Here is a 17,521-nt window from a genome sequence, read left to right on the forward strand (position 1 = left end):
TCTCCAAAGGCTCCTGGAGCTCCGGCAGGGTTGGGAATGTTCCTGTTCCTGGGCAGTGCCCACCACACTCAGAGGCAGAACCTTTCCCTGAGCTCCATCCCAAATCCCTGGCACAGCTATTCCCTGGCCCGTGTCCCTGCTCCCAGAGCAGAGATGGGAGCTGCCTATCGGGCAAAAGCTGCAAACCACAATGTATTTATTATTATCATTATTACTATTATTATTGTTATATGGAAGGTATTTTTAGTAAGTGATGGGTTCAGTCGCAGAAGGGGACACAAACACTGACCGGAGAAGGAAAGCTTGGGGGTCTTTGGGACATTGGTGCCACGGAGCGAATTTTGGCCAGGAGACCCCCGCTGCCCAGCGCTTTCCCGGGAACCGGGACCCATCCCCATCCCCATCCCCATCTCCATCCCCATCCCCATCCCCATCCCCATCCCCATCCCCATCCCCATCCCCATCCCCATCCCCATCCCTTCCTCTCCTGGATCCCCCAACGCTTCCCTCCTCACCGGGGCCGCACTGAGCCCACCGTGCCCTGCCCCGGGGCACCCACCTGCTGCCATCTTGGGGGCAGCACCCACCGCCTGCCCACCCCTTCCCCGTCCCGCAGTGCCCGCGGGGCGCCTCCATCCCCGTTCCCATCCCCGCTCCCATCCCCGCTCCCGCCGCCGTTCCGGTTCGCGGTGCGCGGCCCCTTTAAGACTCTCGCGGGGGAGGCGTGGCCTGGCGGGGCGTGGCCCGTGAGGGAGGAAAGGGGCGTGGCCGAGGCGCGCGCGGTGATTGGGCGGCGCTCGCGGCGGCCCCGCCCCTCCCCGTCCCCCCGCCCCGCCCGGCGCGAGGCCGTCACGTGACCCGGCGGCGGCCGGCGCGGCGGACGCTGCAGGCCCAAGATGGCGGCGGAGCTGGTGGAGGCGAAGGTGAGGGAAGCGGCGCCGCCGCCCCGCCCGCGGGGCCCGGCCGCCACCGGGCGGCTCCCGGCGCGGGCACACGGCGTGGGGGCGGTGCTGCGAACCGTGGGGGCGGCGCTCCGGGGCCTCCCCTTCGCCTTTTTTACCTCAGAGACTGCCCCGCCCCGGCCTCAGGGCCGCAGCCCCCGCCGGACCTCCCGGCGCCGAACCGGGCCGCGGTGCTGCCCGCGTTCCTCGGGGCTGCCCCCGCGGTGGCTTTCCCCCCGAATCGCCGCGGGGAAGGCTCGCTGGTGGCGGTCCCGGTGCCGCTCCGGGGGTGGAGCGGCTCGGTGCGGAGCTGTCCGCTGGGACGGGCACTGCCGGGGGCAGCGGCGGCCCCGCGCCCCTCCGGGACCGGGGGAAGCGCAGCCACGCTCGCAGTTGTGTTCCCCAGGCCGTTCGTGCCCTGCAGAACAGCGGGAGCGTCTCCCGTTGCCCTCGGGATGGCGGCTCCGCGGGACCGGCCGGTGCCGAGCGCGGTTGGGGAGCACCGGCCGCGTTCCCCGGCGGTGTTCCCGAGGAGACGCTCCCCGGGAAGCGCTCCCCGGCCGCAGGAGCAGCCCCTCGGCAGGGATGGGGCAGGGTGGCCGCAGCAATCCCACCGGGAGAGGCTTTTTTAGGGGGGGCTCTGCAATTCCAGAGCGGGAACGCGCTCCGGGCAGCGCGGTGGCCGCAGAGGGGTCTGCGGGCTCTGAGCCGTCCCACACCGGCGTTCCTGCGAGCAGGAGCGGCCGGGAGTGTCGGGAATCGCGGCGATCCATGTGCTCTCCCTGTGCCGCGGGGCAGCTCTCGGAGCTCTCTCGGTTTGCTTTGTCTGGGGTTTGTTGTTGTGTCGCTGCTCAAATCTCATCACACTGCCGGGCCTTCATCCCTTCAAAATGGGAACTCTGCACTCCCGCTCCGCTTTCCAGGCCAAGACTCCTGGTGAGGTGCTCCAGGAGGAATTCCTGTGCTCCTGGGATGCCCTGGTACCTCCTGCCGCTGTGTCTTGATGGATTTATCTTTCCAAATGCACCTTTTAGCCTCAAATCCCTCAGGGACAACAAGACTCTCTCCATTTCCTAGCACACTTTAATGATCCTGGTGGGATTTCATCAGCCTTGATGATCTTGGAGGTCTTTTCCAACCTTAATGATCCTGATTCTTTTTTTTTAGTTGAAGAAAACTGAGGCACAAAGTAGATTTCTCCAGGATTTCACAGGTGGTGTCTGGTGGAGCAGCACCATGAATCCAGGGCTCTGAAATTCTGACTTTCTGGCAATTAAACATCTTTTCTCTCCTCTTTAGTCATCAGTCTTTTTTTCCCTTCATCTGGGATATTTTGGGACTCATCACGACTCCCAGAAGTTCTAACTACAGACAGTGACATAACAGCTTTTGGGTTTTCTGATTAAATGACATATGTAAGGGAAAAGGAGAAAATCAAATGGCATTTTCTCTCTCATTTAATTCCCACACATCCAAAAGTGGCTGTGAAATGTTTCTGGAAACAGTTGTAGCTTTCGTAATTAAAAAAAAAAAAAATCTGTAGCTGCTTTATTCCAGGAAATGATAAGATTGTTAGATTATCTTTTATGCTTTTTTTATTAATTATTAATTCAAGAGTGGGGTAGAGGCTGGGGAAGATCTGCTGGATTTTTTTGGTGGGGTTTCTTCTTGAATTCCCATATTCCCCACGAACCAGGGAGGCTGTGGAGTGAATATCTACCAGAGCAACTTGAATTTCCTAAGCTGTGTACTTTATAAGCTGTTGTTTTGCAATTCCAAGGCTGTTTGGTGTTTAGGGAGCTGAAATGCCAGCCTGGAGCTGTGGGTTTAACAGGGAGAATTCCTGGTTTCTGGTGGGAAGTTGCCTTGTGGCCTTTGACTCTGCTGACAGTTACAGGCCAGACTTGCCACAGCGAGGGAATTTTGGAAGGCTGAGCTGGGTTTTGCTGCTTATCAGACACTGAAATTGATAACTGCACCAAGGCAGCTCCTGGCTGGGATCGCAGGGAAGTGCTTGGCATTGCTCTCCTGGGAACACTCTGCTCCCTTCAATAATCTGAATGTCCTTGCATGCTCTAAAATATGTGGGTTTTTACAGATCCTCTGCATGTAGGGAGGACTCTGGAGGGGTTTTCCCATCTAGAAATTCAGGATTGGTGGCCCCAGTTCACCTCAGCCTCACCTAACTAATTTTGATTTCCTTCCTGTGCCTTGCACTGACACCATTTGGGATGAAGCTTTCCGTGTTTCTCTGGGAATTCGGGATGCCTCAGGCTGCTGAAGGAGCTCATGAGCTCTTTCACAAGTGAGGCCTCTTGGTTTAGAGCTTTGAGGTCGCTCCTGCTTCCAGCTGGGCTGTCTTGGGGATGTTTAGCATCTGTCCGAGTGATTTTTGAGTCATTTGATGACTGTGCTGGTGGTTTTGTCCTTCAGGTGATATTTCAGTGGGTGATCTCTGCGTTTGCGTTGCTCAAACAAGAAATGGGAGCCAAAATCTGTTGACAGCAGCGGGTTTGGACAGGTTTGGGGTCTTTTTTTGAGGGGAAATTTTGAATATCTTGCCTTGTAGCTATAAAGTGACAACTAAACCTTTGCCTTTTATAACTATGAGAACATCTTTTAATTTTTTATCCCCCAGAACATGGTGATGAGTTTCCGAGTCTCAGATCTTCAGATGTTGCTGGGTTTTGTTGGCAGGAGTAAAAGCGGACTAAAACACGAGCTAGTGACCCGAGCTTTGCAGCTGGTCCAGTTCGACTGCAGCCCCGAGGTGTTCAAGAAGATCAAGGAGCTCTACGAGACTCGCTACAACAAGAAGGGCTCGGAGGTGGCTGCGCCGCCGGCGCCGCACCGCGCCGAGGCCCTGGCCCTGCACTCGTCCTACGAGCGCGGCGGCGCCGTGCCCCGGCCCCTGCCCGCCGCCAGCATCGACTACCCTGCCCTCTATGGCAAATACCTGAACGGACTGGGCAGGCTGCCCCCCAAAGTGGCCAAGCCCGAGGTTCGCTTGGTCAAGTTGCCCTTTTACACTACGCTGGACGAGCTGCTGAAGCCCACAGAGTTAGGTGAGTTTCGGGGTGGGGGAGGGTGTTTGTGTTGGGAAATAAGTTGTGGTTTTAAGGGCATTTCTAAAGTCGTGAGGTGGGAGAGGCTGATGGATAGGGTGGTGAGGACCCCCCCCCCTCTCTCTTCCCCCTCTCCCTCTCTTTTTCTTTTCCACCCCCTCTCTTTCTTCCACACACTGTCTCCTTCCCCTCTCTCTCCCTCCCTCTCTCTCTTTCCTCCCTCTTTCCTCCCTCTTTCCTCCCTCTCTCTCTCTCTCTTTCCTCCCTCTCTCTCTCTCTTTCCTCCCTCTCTCTCTCTCTTTCCTCTCTCTTTCCTCTCTCTTTCCTCTCTCTTTCCTCTCTCTTTCCTCTCTCTTTCCTCTCTCTTTCCTCCCTCTTTCCTCCCTCTTTCCTCCCTCTTTCCTCCCTCTTTCCTCCCTCTTTCCTCCCTCTTTCCTCCCTCTTTCCTCCCTCTTTCCTCCCTCTTTCCTCCCTCTTTCCTCCCTCTTTCCTCCCTCTTTCCTCCCTCTTTCCTCCCTCTTTCCTCCCTCTTTCCTCCCTCTTTCCTCCCTCTTTCCTCCCTCTTTCCTCCCTCTTTCCTCCCTCTTTCCTCCCTCTCTTTTTCCCCCACCATCTCCTTCAGCTCTCTCTCTCTTTCCCCTTCCTCTTTCTTTCCTCTCTTTCCCCTCTCTCTCTCTTCCCCCCACTCTTTTCCCCCCCTTTCCCCCCTCTGTCTCTCTTTTCCCCTCTCTTTTTTTTTTCCATCTCCCTCTCTCTTTTCCCTCTCTCTCTTTCTCACTCCCTCTCTCTCTTTTCCCTTCCTCTCTCTCTTTCCCCTCTCTCCCTCTCTCTCCCCCCATGCTCAGAATTTACAGAGGAATATTTATCTCTGGGCTTGCCAGTGCTTACAGGTGGCTGACAAAAGAGGGAGAGCAGCTTTTTACAGAAAAGGGCAGTGCTGGGAAAGAGGGAATGGCTTCAAACTAAAAGAGGAGAGATGTAGATGGGATATTGGAGCAATTCTTCCCTGTGACGGTGAGGAGGCCCTGGCACAGGGAGGGAGAAGCTGTGGCTGCCCTGGAAGTGCCCAAGGCCAGGCTGGAGCACCCTGGAGCAGTGGAAGTTGTGGGATGGAATGGGATGATTCTTCAAGTCCTTCCCAATCCAAATCCTGTGCTCCTGTGGTTTTCCTCAGACCTGGAATGTGGTGGTCACTTTGGGATGTAACTTGGAAGCCCACCTTGTTTGGTTCCTGTGGATTATGGGGCCATATTCTACACTAATGCTGGTTTTCAGCACGAAAAATCCATGACCTGAAGCATCCTATGGATAAAAGAGAATGTATTTTTAACCCTCAAACTGTATTTTTGACATTTTTGTGGTGCTTGTCACAGTTATTTGTGTGTAGTGCTGTGTGTTTTGATGGGTAACTAGTAAAACTGGAAGAAGAGTTTTTTCCCTGGGGTGTGGAGACTGATTTTTCTTTATTTTAGTTTTGAGAAACAGGGAATGTTGTTCACTGATGTTAAATAGAATGTTCTGGTAGCAAATTCAGTGTGTCCAGAGAAGTTGAGTTCTGCTGAGCATCTCATAAATTCGTGTGGTAATGTCAGAATTCTCTGCCAAATGGTTCTACAACTTGAGCTGGTTTGCCTTTGCTGAAAAGATATTTGTTGTGGCTTGGAGGGGGAAAATAGATAAAGATTTGATTGTGCAGAAGCAAAAAGATAAAGGTCTAATTAGTCAGATTCTGTATAATTTCTTCTTCATTTGAAGGCATAACTGCTGTGACAAAACAGCTGAGCAGTGCCAGAGTCAAGCTCAAAGATTATAACAGTGTGAGGAATGGTTTGTTCAGTGTTAAATGTGTGTTAGTCAGCAATTCCAATATGGGATTTTGAAGGAGAACAAATTTCCAAGAGGTGGAAGCATCCCGAGACAGCAGAGGCTGGATACACCCTGGGATTACCAGATTTTGTTCCGAGGTGCCATTAAATGTCCCCTGCACCAGCTCAGAGCCAGGGCTCGTTAGGGCAGCCTCTGCCCTGGTAGGTGACACCTCCCCTGGGCCAGCCGGGGTTCCTGGCTGATCTCCCTGCTGCTGGCAGAGTTTTCTGTGGAGCCAGGAGGAGCTGGCCACCAGCAGATGTTCAGGTCTCACGCCCGGCCAGGCTGCACCTCCCAGTTTTTGGGTTTCTATTCCAGCAGCAATTTAATTTTTGTCTAAAGGAAGAGTGAGCTGATAGGAATGCAAAATAAACCACGAGCAGCTTCTCACTTTTCCTAATCAGGTTTGCTGTGTCTTTGGCTGAACAATCAGCAGGACTCGGTTTATTGGCAGTTTCTTAATCAGAAACATTAAAGTTACTTTTTGTTATTGTCCTTCTCAATCTTCGCTTGCTAAAAATACCTCGTGAAATGTTTTATTTTCTGCTGGTTGTTTTTGTCAGGAGATATTTGGGAGGAAACTAGAACTAAACAAAAAGTTCCATAGAGGTATCTTAATTCTTACTTTTAAATTTTATTTTTGCAAGTTCCATTTGCATTTTTAAAGCAAAAAAGGGACCAAAGGGGAAACACCTGGTGTGACTCAAGTTGTCACCAGGTCTTCCAAGAGCTGCTGAGGTTTTATCCTTCCTTCATCTCCTCTTTTTCATAGGAAAGTGCACTTTCCTCCTTCTGAAATCCTGTTGGCTTTGAATAACCGTGCAATGGAAGTCAGGCAAAGCAAAACACCCAATTCTCGCTATTGTAAATAATTTTTAAAAAGCTGTTTTAGCACTTCCTCTCTGTGTTCCTCCCGTGACTTTCAGCAGCTCAGGGTCTGAACTTTGCTTAGAGACACAAAACTGAAAATAAAACGTGTTTGGTTGAAGTACAGGTTACAACAAAAGTTTCCCATGTCTCAAGCTTCATTTTTCCCCACATTAAATGCACTTGATCTTAAAATTATCAGTGTGCAAAAGGCCCTGGTTAATGCTGGGCTCTCTTAAGCCTCTCTGAGGGTGAGCTGCTGTCCCACCCTCAAGGTCAGGGGGTTTGAAGTTGTGTTTTGTCTCTTCCAGCTGCTTTTTGTGTTGCTTTTTTTATTATCTGAGCTAATATTTTTTGTTGCTGGGGTTGTTTTCTTTCTTTTCCAGAACCCGCCTGCTCAGTCTGGTTGGTTTTGGGCTTTTGTGTCAGGCTCAGGTCTCCTCCTGGGCTTCTTGAGGATGTGACACCACTGATGTGGTGAGCTGATGGCTCTTGAATTATTTGAGGGGAGGAAAAATAATCTTTAAAAAAAGAGAAAAATCAAATCCAAAGCCTGTGGTGGTTGTCTGAACAGTGAGCAAAGCTCTAATCAAAGCCGAATTACCAAAACAGGTGAAAACTGCAATTCTGGGGTGTGGGAAAAAACAAGACCTGGAGGTAAACAGAGCATAACAATCACCTCGTGCTCAGAGCTGCTGTTCTCAGTTTGATGGACACTTTTTTCTTCCCTCCTCAGTTCCACAGAATAATGAGAAGCTTCAGGAAAGTCCGTGCATTTTTGCATTAACACCGAGACAAGTGGAGCTGATCAGAAATTCCAGGTACTCCTCACTGGGTATTAACAGCTGAGGAAAATGCAGCTGCACAATTCCATAATTCCTCCGTGTTCCCTGCCTGTGGAAGCTTTTGTTCTCTGCAAGGGAACAGGATTTGTGTGAGGACATCAGGCTGCTCCTGTGTAGAGCAAAGAGCTTTGGGGGCAGTGGGAACTGCAAATTCACCCAGCCAGGTCCTTAAGTTTCACTTGTGCTGCTCTAACCTCCCTCTGGAATGGTGCATTTGGGCAGGAAAATCGGGATGAAATCATCGATGACCTAAATTCTCTGCTGAGCTGGTGCTGTGAGTGTCTGCAGCCCTTCCTCTTGTGCCAGGTTCAAAAGGCAGAGTGTGAGGCTGTTTGCATCTGAAAGGAAACTTCCTCGGTGGGGAGGAGGCTGCAGGAACTGCCCGAGGAAACATCTCGGATTAGGATTTACCCTGACCTCTGTCAGATGCAACTTTTGAGTCAAACAAAGGCTCTCCTCAGAGGTGGCAGTGCAGGCAGGGAGGTTTCCTCTTGGCTGACCTGCTGTCTTCGTGAAGAATTCCTCCAAAAATCCAACATAAAACCTTTGAATATTTCTCTTTATCATAAAATAAAGAGCTGGAGAAAGAATATCTTGGTTATTTTGCCTCCTGGTAAAATATCCTTGTTGTGTTTTCCATTTCTTTCCTGATTCTGGTTAAAATCCTGTCAGGAATAGCCCTGATGGAGGTTGCAATATTCACAGTGGGGCCTTAATATTCAGTCCCTTGGTTTGCATAAAGAGTTTCAGCTGAATAATTAAACACAGAGAGTCTTGAACACTGTCAGGTAAACCTGACCTTAAAACCCAGTTTTTATAAATTCTGACAAATCACCAGAAGGCACCTGAACAGTTTTAAAAACCCAGAGAAAAGCTGTAGCTTGGTGCATCCGGCAAAAAATAATAATTACAGGACCACTGATACTTGCAGGGGGAATTGTACCATTTAAATAAAGTTCTGTGAGGTAATTTTTTGAAGTTCTATTTTTAAAAAATAGGAGCAACTGAAGTTCTTGAGTCTGGCAGTTGGTTTGGGTGATTTTTTTGGGGGTAGGGATTTTTTTTTGCATAATTGATTTGAAGTTTTCTTTCATTTATCAGGGAGTTGCAACCTGGTGTGAAATCGGTTCAGGTGGTGCTCAGGTAGGTCTGGGCTGGGCTCATTGAACATCAGGGGCAGAGCAGGGGAGGAGGGAATATTCCAGTGAGTTCCAGCATGGATTTCATGGCTCCAGAGAGAATTTCCAGTGAACCTTTTGTTCCTGGGCCTCACAGGAGCATCTGAAACTCCACTTTCGAACCTGGAGCAGAAACGGCAGAGTCCCACCTGGATGGGCTCTGCTGAGGGAGCATGGATTGGGATGGGGCCTGTGGGAGCTGGGGATGTGCAGAGTGCTGGGATATTATGGGATGTGTTGTTTCTGCCCAGAATCTGCTACACAGACACCAGTTCCCCTCAGGAGGATCAGTACCCTCCCAACATCGCCGTCAAGGTGAACCACAGCTACTGCTCCGTGCCGGTGAGGACTGGGGGACTGGAGAGGAAAATTCGGGGAATCTGGGGGGATAATTTGTGGAACATGGAAGGAAATTGCTTTCCTGATGAATGCCACACTGTAGAAGTGCACTGCTTAGTTTAAAGCTAATTTTTTAATGGATTAGCCATGTTGTTAATGAACTGTTCTGTATAAAGTCTCCATCCTGTTTACTTTGTGCTCCAGCTGTACTCAGCTCCTTCCCCCCATCCCCAAGACCTGGGGCTGAGTGGATGTACCTTGAGTGAAAAATAAATATCTCTATTTAATCTTCCTGCCCTAGGGCTACTACCCCTCCAACAAACCCGGGGTGGAACCCAAGAGGCCCTGCAGGCCCATCAACCTCACCCACCTCATGTACCTGTCGGCGGCCACCAACCGTATCACCGTCACCTGGGGCAACTACGGCAAGGTGAGAGCCCGGGGAGCACCCGGAGCTGCCCAGGGAGCACCCAGAGCTGCCCAGGGAGCACCCAGAGCTGCCCAGGGAGCACCCAGAGCTGCCCAGGGAGCACCCAGAGCTGCCCAGGGAGCGCCCAGAGCTGCCCAGGGAGCGCCCAGAGCTGCCCAGGGAGCGCCCAGAGCTGCCCAGGGAGCGCCCAGAGCTGCCCAGGGAGCGCCCAGAGGTGCCCAGGGAGCACCCGGAGCTGCCCAGGGAGCGCCCAGAGCTGCCCAGGGAGCGCCCGGAGCTGCCCAGGGCTGCCCAGGGAGCGCCCAGAGCTGCCCAGGGAGCACCTGGAGCTGCCCAGGGAGCACCCAGAGCTGCCCAGGGAGCACCCAGAGCTGCCCAGGGAGCACCCAGAGCTGCCCAGGGAGCACCCAGAGCAGCCTCCTCATCCTCCCCTGCCTCTCTCCCCAGAGCTACTCGGTGGGGCTGTACCTGGTGCGGCAGATGACCTCGGCAGAGCTGCTGCAGAGGTTGAAAACCATCGGCATCAAGCACCCGGAGCTCTGCAAAGCGCTGGGTGAGTGGCTCAGGAAGGGCCTGTCTGCAGCCTGCTGGGGAGTAACCACCACCATCCACAGCTCTGCCTCCCTGCAGCTGTACAAACCCCACTTTTTGTCTGAACAGACTGGCTGAGCTGTGTGTGAGCCGCGGGAGGTCACCCCAAAGCCGTGGCTCTGGTGTCTCTGTAGTTGGATTTAGGATTTGTGCCGGTGTCGTTGTGACTGGAAGGGCTTCATGCCTTCAGCCGAGTCAGTATGAGCAGCACTGACCCTCGGGATTTCCAAAGGAGGTTTCCTGGAGCGAGGGATCCCGGTGACAATGTCCTGCTGCCCCAGTCCCTGGGACTCCTTGGGGTGGCACTGGGATGTCAGCAGCAGCACTTTGATATGCCTTGAGAGCTTCAGAGAAGAGATGGTCCCCAGAGATGCTTATTCCAAACCACTCAGGTAAATCCTCCTGGTGTGAGGCTCATGTAAAACATTACTGGAAATGAGGGGAATTACTTTTCCAAGGTGGACTCTTGACTTGGAGCTCATGAGTGTGGAAGATTCCCAATTTTTCTTGTTGCTGGACAAAACCTTCTCACTGTTTTGTTCTGTGTGGGAGAACTGACCCCATGATCCTGATGGTCTTTAAAACTGTCCAGATCCTGGGAAACTCCTTCCCAAGGATAAGAAACTGTCAGGGAATCCCAGGATAGCTTGGGTTGGAAGGACCTTAAAGCTCATCCAGTGCCATCCCGGGTTACTCCAAGCCCTGTCCAGCCTGGCCTTGGACATTTCCATGGATCCAGGGGCAGCCACAGCTGCTCTGGGCACCCTGTGCCAGGGTCTCCCCACAGGGAGGAATTTCTCCTGCACATCTTAACCCAAATTTCCCCTCTTCAAGCCATTCCCCCTTATCCTGTCACTACAGTTCCTAATGAAGAGCCCCTAATGAAGGTGGATGGTAGTTCACAGGGAAGGTGATGATTCCAGGTATATCCAGCCTGCAGACACCTGGATTTTGGGCAGGGATCACTTATATTTGGTGACTTTAAATAAAACCCAATAAGAGCAATGTCTTATTTTAGCTCCTTTGTGTTTTTGTGCTTAGAAGTTGTTTGGATATCCAGAACTGGCCAACCTGAGGAGATCTTAAACTTTGCTTTTCTAGCTCTGGTCTGCTCTGCAAATAATTCCCTGTCACTGGAGCTGCCCTTTGGCTTCAGTCACATCTCACTGCTGACTCATCTTGCTTTGCATAAAATTCTGTAGAACTTAATACAGGAACATCACCTGAGAACAGATTATGGCTTTGGATCTAAAATCCTGATCTGGACATCCTAGAAAATTCTCCTTCCCGTGTCTCCCAGTAATTGATGTGCAGAGAAGGCTCTTACAAAGAACTTCATAAAAAATTAAGCTTGGATGAAAAGGCTCCTAATGTGAGGAAAACAAGCCCAAATCTTGTAATCTCCTGGGAATTTCACATCTGAGAAGTCAGCCTCTAATTAAAGCTGGGTGTTGCAGAGCTGCATGTAGCCTCATTGTCTGGAGACATCTTGTTATGATCTGAAAAGGTCAAAAGAAATGCTTGACTTGCTCCAAAGAAAAACGGTGATGGAAGTGTCAGAGGCAGTTGCAGACAGCAACAGTGGGAGCAGCAGCTCCTCCTCAGGACTTGGGGAGCAGTTCAAAGCTCGTTTTGTTGATTTTTGCACCTTGGTGTGGGACCTGCCCATCTGCTGCTTTCTTTGATTTCCCTGCTGCTCCTCTGGGTTTTCCTTTCAGGCTGCAGCAGCAGGGGCAGGATTCCTCCTCTCCTAACATCTGATTCTTCCCAGATCTCTGCTGGATGGCTGCTGTGCCTGGTTGTGCGTGGCTGCCTTGCTCTGAGCTGTCTGCCTGGGTACCTCTGGGCTGTTTGTGGTTCCTGTGGAATGTTCTGGAATAAAGGGGTGGCCAGCGTGGAGGCCGAGGAGTGGCAGCCCAGCAGGGCTGAGAGGAGCCTGATAACCTGATGGGAAAAGGATGGGATGTGTTTTCCCTCTCAGTTTGATTCTCTGCTCACTTGTTGGGGGGACTTGCTCTGAACTGGAAGTGCCGGAGGAGAGACATTTCCCCCATCCTCCTCATCAGGAGGGAATTAACCCCTCTGTGCCCAGGCTGGAGCTGAATCCATGTGCTCCTTCCCTCCCTGGCAGGGAGAACGATCCAAACACACCCTGTAAAAAATACAACAACACCCCAGGGCTGGGGTGAGCTGCTTCTCCTGTGCTGCACAGTGTTGCCAAGGGCTGAGTTTTGTTAAATGCTGTGTCCTCTGCTCTCCCTGCAGTGAAAGAGAAGCTACGCCTGGACCCAGACAGTGAAATCGCCACCACCGGGGTCCGAGTGTCCCTCATCTGTCCGGTGAGACCCTGCAGGCTTGTCCTGGAGCTGGAGTTTGGCTTGGAAGGGAACTTAAAACCATCCAGTGCCACGGGCAGGGACACCTCCCGCTGTCCCTGGCTGCCCCAGCCTGGCCTTGGACGCTGCCAGGGATCCAGGGGAGCCACGGCTGCTCTGTGCCAGGGCCCACCACCCTCACAGCCAGGAATTCCTGCCCAATATTCCCTCTGGCAGTGGGAGCCATTCCCTGTGTCCTGTCCCTCCATCCCAAGTCCCTCTCCAGCTCTCCTTTAGGCACTGGAACCCCAAGTCTCCCAGTTTGCTTCAGAACCAAGGAGCTCCAGCTCTGTTTTAGTGCAGTTTTGTCAAGAACCCAAACCATGCTCCCAGACCGGCTTTGCAAACTCACAAGTGTTTTTCCTTCTGAGGGGGTCTGGGGGTTCCTTGCCGGGTGTCCTGGCTGATTTCCTCTCTCTGGTCCCACAGCTGGTGAAGATGCGCCTGTCGGTGCCGTGCCGGGCCGAGACCTGTGCACACCTGCAGTGCTTTGATGCCGTCTTCTACCTACAGATGAATGAGAAAAAGCCCACATGGATGTGCCCTGTGTGTGACAAACCTGCCCCCTACGACCAGCTCATCATTGATGGGTGAGTTTTGCACCTCTCTGCCCTTTCCCCTTCCCCACTGGGTGCAGCATCCAGCTCTTGGTTGAAGTTCACTTTGAAACCGTTGAAAGTTTATTCTGTTGGTACATGATATTCTGCTTTCAGTGTGTTAGAGCAAGTGGGAATGTGCTGGGAGAGAACAGGCTTGTGGTGCAGCATTTTTGGGGTGAGTTTGGAAGCAGCTTTGTGCCCCCAAATGCTGGGAACCTTCTGTGGACTGGGACCACCGACGTCCTCGTGGTGCTGGCCAGGGACTGGTGGAACAGCACACGTGGTTTCTGCCTGCTGGGAAATGATCTCCACCCTCATGGCTGCGTGGTTGGCCTCCCCTGCAGGTTCCCCCAGCAGCAGGGAGAGTTTGGAGCGTGTTTGGGGTAGCTCCAGCTCCCCTGGCACAGGGAAGTGAGCAGACCAGTCTGTTCCCAGCCTCGCCGAGGCTTCCTGCGGCGTCGCTGCCTTTGTGGGCCCGGGGCAGATCCAGGAGCTGTGGCTTTCCAGGCAGCCCGGAGCAGCCTCAGCGCAGATAACCTGTTTGCTTTGTCCCCTGGCCAACCCTGACAGGAAAATCCAGTTCCTTGGAGATCTCTGACAGGGGGAGATGGAGGGGAAGCTGTGAGAGGTGGCATTGTGGAGCCCCCAGGGGTCAGCCGTGCCCGTGTCCTGCACCAGGAGCAGCAGGATGTCCCTGGGGAAGGCTCAGCAGACTTTTGTCCCTGCTCAGGGCTGGGTTTGATGCCAGTTCTGTTGGGTGAAGTCCTTCCCAGCTTCCCTGGAAGTGAGAGAGGGAAGCTGGCACTCAGCTGGGTGCTGGGAGTCAAGAAAGAGCTGGAGGCTCCCAAGCAGGAAGGGAGGTGCTTGGTCAGGTCTGGGATCCTCAGGGCCTTGTCAGCTTTTTGGGAGCTGCAGCTTGGTGGTTGCTGTGCTGGTGGTGGGATTGGCTGTGGGAACAATTCCTGCAGGAGCTGGGGAAAGCTGAGGCTCTCCCAGCGGGGTGCCACAAAATTTCCCTGACCTTGGGAGTCTTTCCACAAGGAGTTCTCCTTCCTCCTGAAGGAAAGTGCTCAAGTCCAGGAGCGAGCGAGGCCTGGCAGAGCTGCATTTCCAAATGAACATCCCAGGCAAACGGTGGGACACAGGGAATAAAGCAAGCCCCCAGTTCCTCTGCAATCAGGGCCTCATTCCAGGTGTATTTTCATGGTGTTCCTGTTGCAGGAATGTTGTTCTGGTGGCTGTTGTGGAGATTTGGGAAATAAAACTAGGAAGGAAGGGAAGTGCTGCTTGTTGGACTGCTGAGTTCCTAAAGCCAAAGGATACCTCACCTTTTGCCAAAGCCTTTCTGGGAATGTCCCTGGGAATGTCCCATGGGATGGGGCAGCAGCCACCTGCCTGGAAGCAGTGCCTGGGAAACTGGGGGAAGAGGCAAAACTCTCTTTAATTGCAGCTAATTAAGCTGGTAGTTGATGCTTTGGGTGCGTGGACAGGAAGGGCTGGGGTGGATTTGCACCGTCAGAACTGCACTGGTTTTACGGGGAATAAAGTCCGTGACTCCGAGGGCTCCGAGCTCAGGAGCCAGCAGCAGCTTCCTTTGGGATCCAGGGTCGCTGCACACACCCTGCTGATTGCCAGGGGTGTGGCAGCTCCTCCTGTCCCCTCTGCAGGCTCCTCTCCAAGATCCTGACAGAATGTGAAGATGCAGATGAGATCGAGTACCTGGTGGATGGCTCCTGGTGCCCCATCCGAGCCGAGAAGGAGCGGAGCTGCAGCCCTCAGTGTCCAATCCTGGTTCTAGGTGAGTGTCCCTGGGGAAAAAAGGGCTGGAAACCCTGGGGGAAATCACAGAATTCCAGAATGGTTTGTGTTGGAAGGGACCTGCAGGATCATCCAGTCCCACCCCCTGCTGTGGGCAGGGACACTTTCCACTGTCCCAGGTTACTCCAAGCCCTGTTCAGCCTGGCCTGGGACACTTCCAGGAGTTCAGGGGCAGCCACAGCTGCTCTGGGCACCCTCACAAGGAAGAATTTCTCCCCAGTATTTCCTCTGGCTGTGGAAGCCATTCCCTGTGTGCTGTCCCTCCATCCCTTGTCCCAAATCCCTCTCCAGCTCTCCTGGAGCCCCTTCAGACTCTGGAAGTGGCTCTGGAGCCTTCCCTTGTCCAGGCTGAGCAGCCAGGAGTGGACAGGGCTGGTTTCACTCCTGCTCCCCGTGGCAGGTTCCTCGGAGGTGAACGGGCTCCTGGCCACTCCCAACGGCACCGGCGAGAACGGCAAAGCCCCGGCGGATGTTGTGGATTTAACACTGGACAGCTCCTCCTCGGAGGAGGACGAGGAGGAGGACGAGGAGGAGGATGATGACGATGAGGGACCCCAGCCCAAACGACGCTGCTCTTACGAGAAAGGTTTAGTCTCTGCCTGCTGACTGCAGCCACAGCTTGGAATTCCCAACGGACAGACTTGAATACTCTGGTGCTTATTAAACTGGAGGAGGGGGAGAACGTCCTCTCCCGCCTCATCTCCCTCCCTCCCTCATCTCCTGTGACTTTCCTATTCCAAATTACTCATTAAAACGAGAGAAAAAAGAAAGAAAAAAAAACAAAAAACAAAAAACGACACAAACAAAACAAAAAAAACAAAACAAAACCATTGAGCTGCTTCTTGGTTGGAAAACGACCCCACTCAGAGCCTGACCCTGAACTGGAGCCTGAAGTAAAGAAAGTGTCTTAAGCCAGGCAGGATCCTCCCTCACCTGGATCCCGGGATCGGGGGAGCTCCCCTGCACACCTCCAGGACACCCACCCCTGCATCTCCAAAGCCGTGTGCAGTTTGATCCTCTTGTTAATTAACCATTCCTTAATTAATCTAAAGGTTTTGCTGGACGTGTGAGTCCGGGGCGGGGCGGGAGGGGGGAGCGGGGAGGGCTCTGGGCGGGGGTTGTATAACCCAGAGAGGATTTGGGGGGTTTGTAGGGGTGGGAGCGGGGGCATGGGGTGCCGGGGGGAGATGTCCGCTTGGAAGTGGCACTGTTCTAGCTCGGAGCTCCAGCAGCTCTGCACCTCATGTAAAGAGAGAGACACGTTTGGAATTTTAACCTAATCCCAAGGGAAGTGTAGAGATTTGTGCAGTAGTGACTCGTTTTAGTTGAGCAGAAGCCATGGGGGGGGGGCGGGGTGGGAGGTTGGGGGGCTCGAACCACAGATCTGTTGTATTTTTGAAGTGCAATAACTTTGGTGTTTTTGAAGACTGACAAGGGCTGCGCATTCCCTTTTCGTTGAGGTTGGTTCTGGAGGCGGCGGCCGTGACCTGCAGGACACCCCCACACCCTGGGATGGGGACAGTGACCTGCAGGCCACCCCCACACCTGGGCACACCTGGCACCACGAAGCAGGAGCAGGGCAAGGGGGTCCTTCCAGAAATGCCGGGTGGGGGAATCTCAGTTTTTAGCCAACTACCTCGGTAACTCCAATTCAGGTTTCTTTGAGTCCCGAGCCCGTCCCGGGCGGTGCGAGGGTGGGTCCGGGCGCTGCCGCCGCTCCGGCCCCTCCACTTCTCTGTCCCAGCCTTTGGCCCCGGAGCCAAAGCTCCTCCTGTGCTCTTTGGTGGCAAAACGTTGTTGCTTTTGAGTTTGCGAAGCGTCACCTTTTTGACTTTGTCTTGGAGAGTTTCTGTCCCGGCTCTGCTGTTCCCACTGGCTGCTCCCGGCTCTGGTTTGCTCTGGACCTCGCTGGCTTTTCCCCCCGCAGCTCAGGACAGCCCGGCGGGGCTGGCCCTGCCCCTGGGCTGGCCGAGGAGCAGGGGGTGTCCCTGGGCCCGGTGCTGGCCAGAGACCCCCGAGGGGCTTGGTGCTGCTGGGCACTGCCAGACCCCAAACCCTCCATCCCCTTTATTCCCCCCCTCAGATCACCCCAAACCCTCCATCCCCTTTATTCCTCCCCTCAGAGTACCCCAAACCCTCCATCCCCCTTTATCCCTGCTCTGGGTACCCCAAACCCTCCATCCCTCACCCCAGCAGCCCGGGGGGCTCAGAGAGGGGGTGTTGGTGCCTTTCTCAGCACTTCCCCCTCACTCCAGAAAATTCCAGACGTGGCCAATCCCACCTGGAGGGAAAAGCCCCCGAGGTCCAGCCGGAGCTGCCCTAAATCCTCGCTGGCCACCTGCCCAAAAGCAAAGACCCCTCCCCACAGTGAGGAGGGGTCCCTGCCAGCCTGGGGGCTCCCCCCAAGCCCCCATCTCCCACATGGGGTGGGGGTCCCTGTGGGAGGGGGATTCTCCCTGCCTGCCTGGGTTTGTCTGCAGGCCTGGAACGTGCAGGGGGTGGGGATGAGACCCCCCCCCATTTCCCCAGCTCTGGCAGGGGGGACCCGGAGCAGCTCCTGGTCCCTCTCCCACAGGGACACCCACACCCCTGGCCCCAGGCTTTGCT

The 17,521-nt window shown here is 53.7% G+C and overlaps 1 protein-coding gene across 1 annotated transcript; it reads left to right on the plus strand.

The window, feature by feature from the left end:
* Positions 1-807: 807 nt before the first annotated feature.
* PIAS4 (protein inhibitor of activated STAT 4) lies at positions 808-15,655 on the plus strand. The gene is made up of 11 exons (XM_030256737.4): positions 808-923; positions 3,580-4,006; positions 7,476-7,560; positions 8,686-8,727; positions 9,014-9,104; positions 9,403-9,531; positions 9,979-10,084; positions 12,388-12,461; positions 12,927-13,087; positions 14,764-14,894; positions 15,315-15,655. Exons 1-11 carry the CDS (start codon positions 897-899, stop codon positions 15,518-15,520), a joined length of 1,479 nt encoding a protein of 492 aa, XP_030112597.4. The 5' UTR covers positions 808-896; the 3' UTR covers positions 15,521-15,655.
* Positions 15,656-17,521: the final 1,866 nt, after the last annotated feature.

This window comes from Taeniopygia guttata, chromosome 28 (assembly GCF_048771995.1).
Source record: "Taeniopygia guttata chromosome 28, bTaeGut7.mat, whole genome shotgun sequence".
NCBI classification, from domain to species: domain Eukaryota; kingdom Metazoa; phylum Chordata; class Aves; order Passeriformes; family Estrildidae; genus Taeniopygia; species Taeniopygia guttata.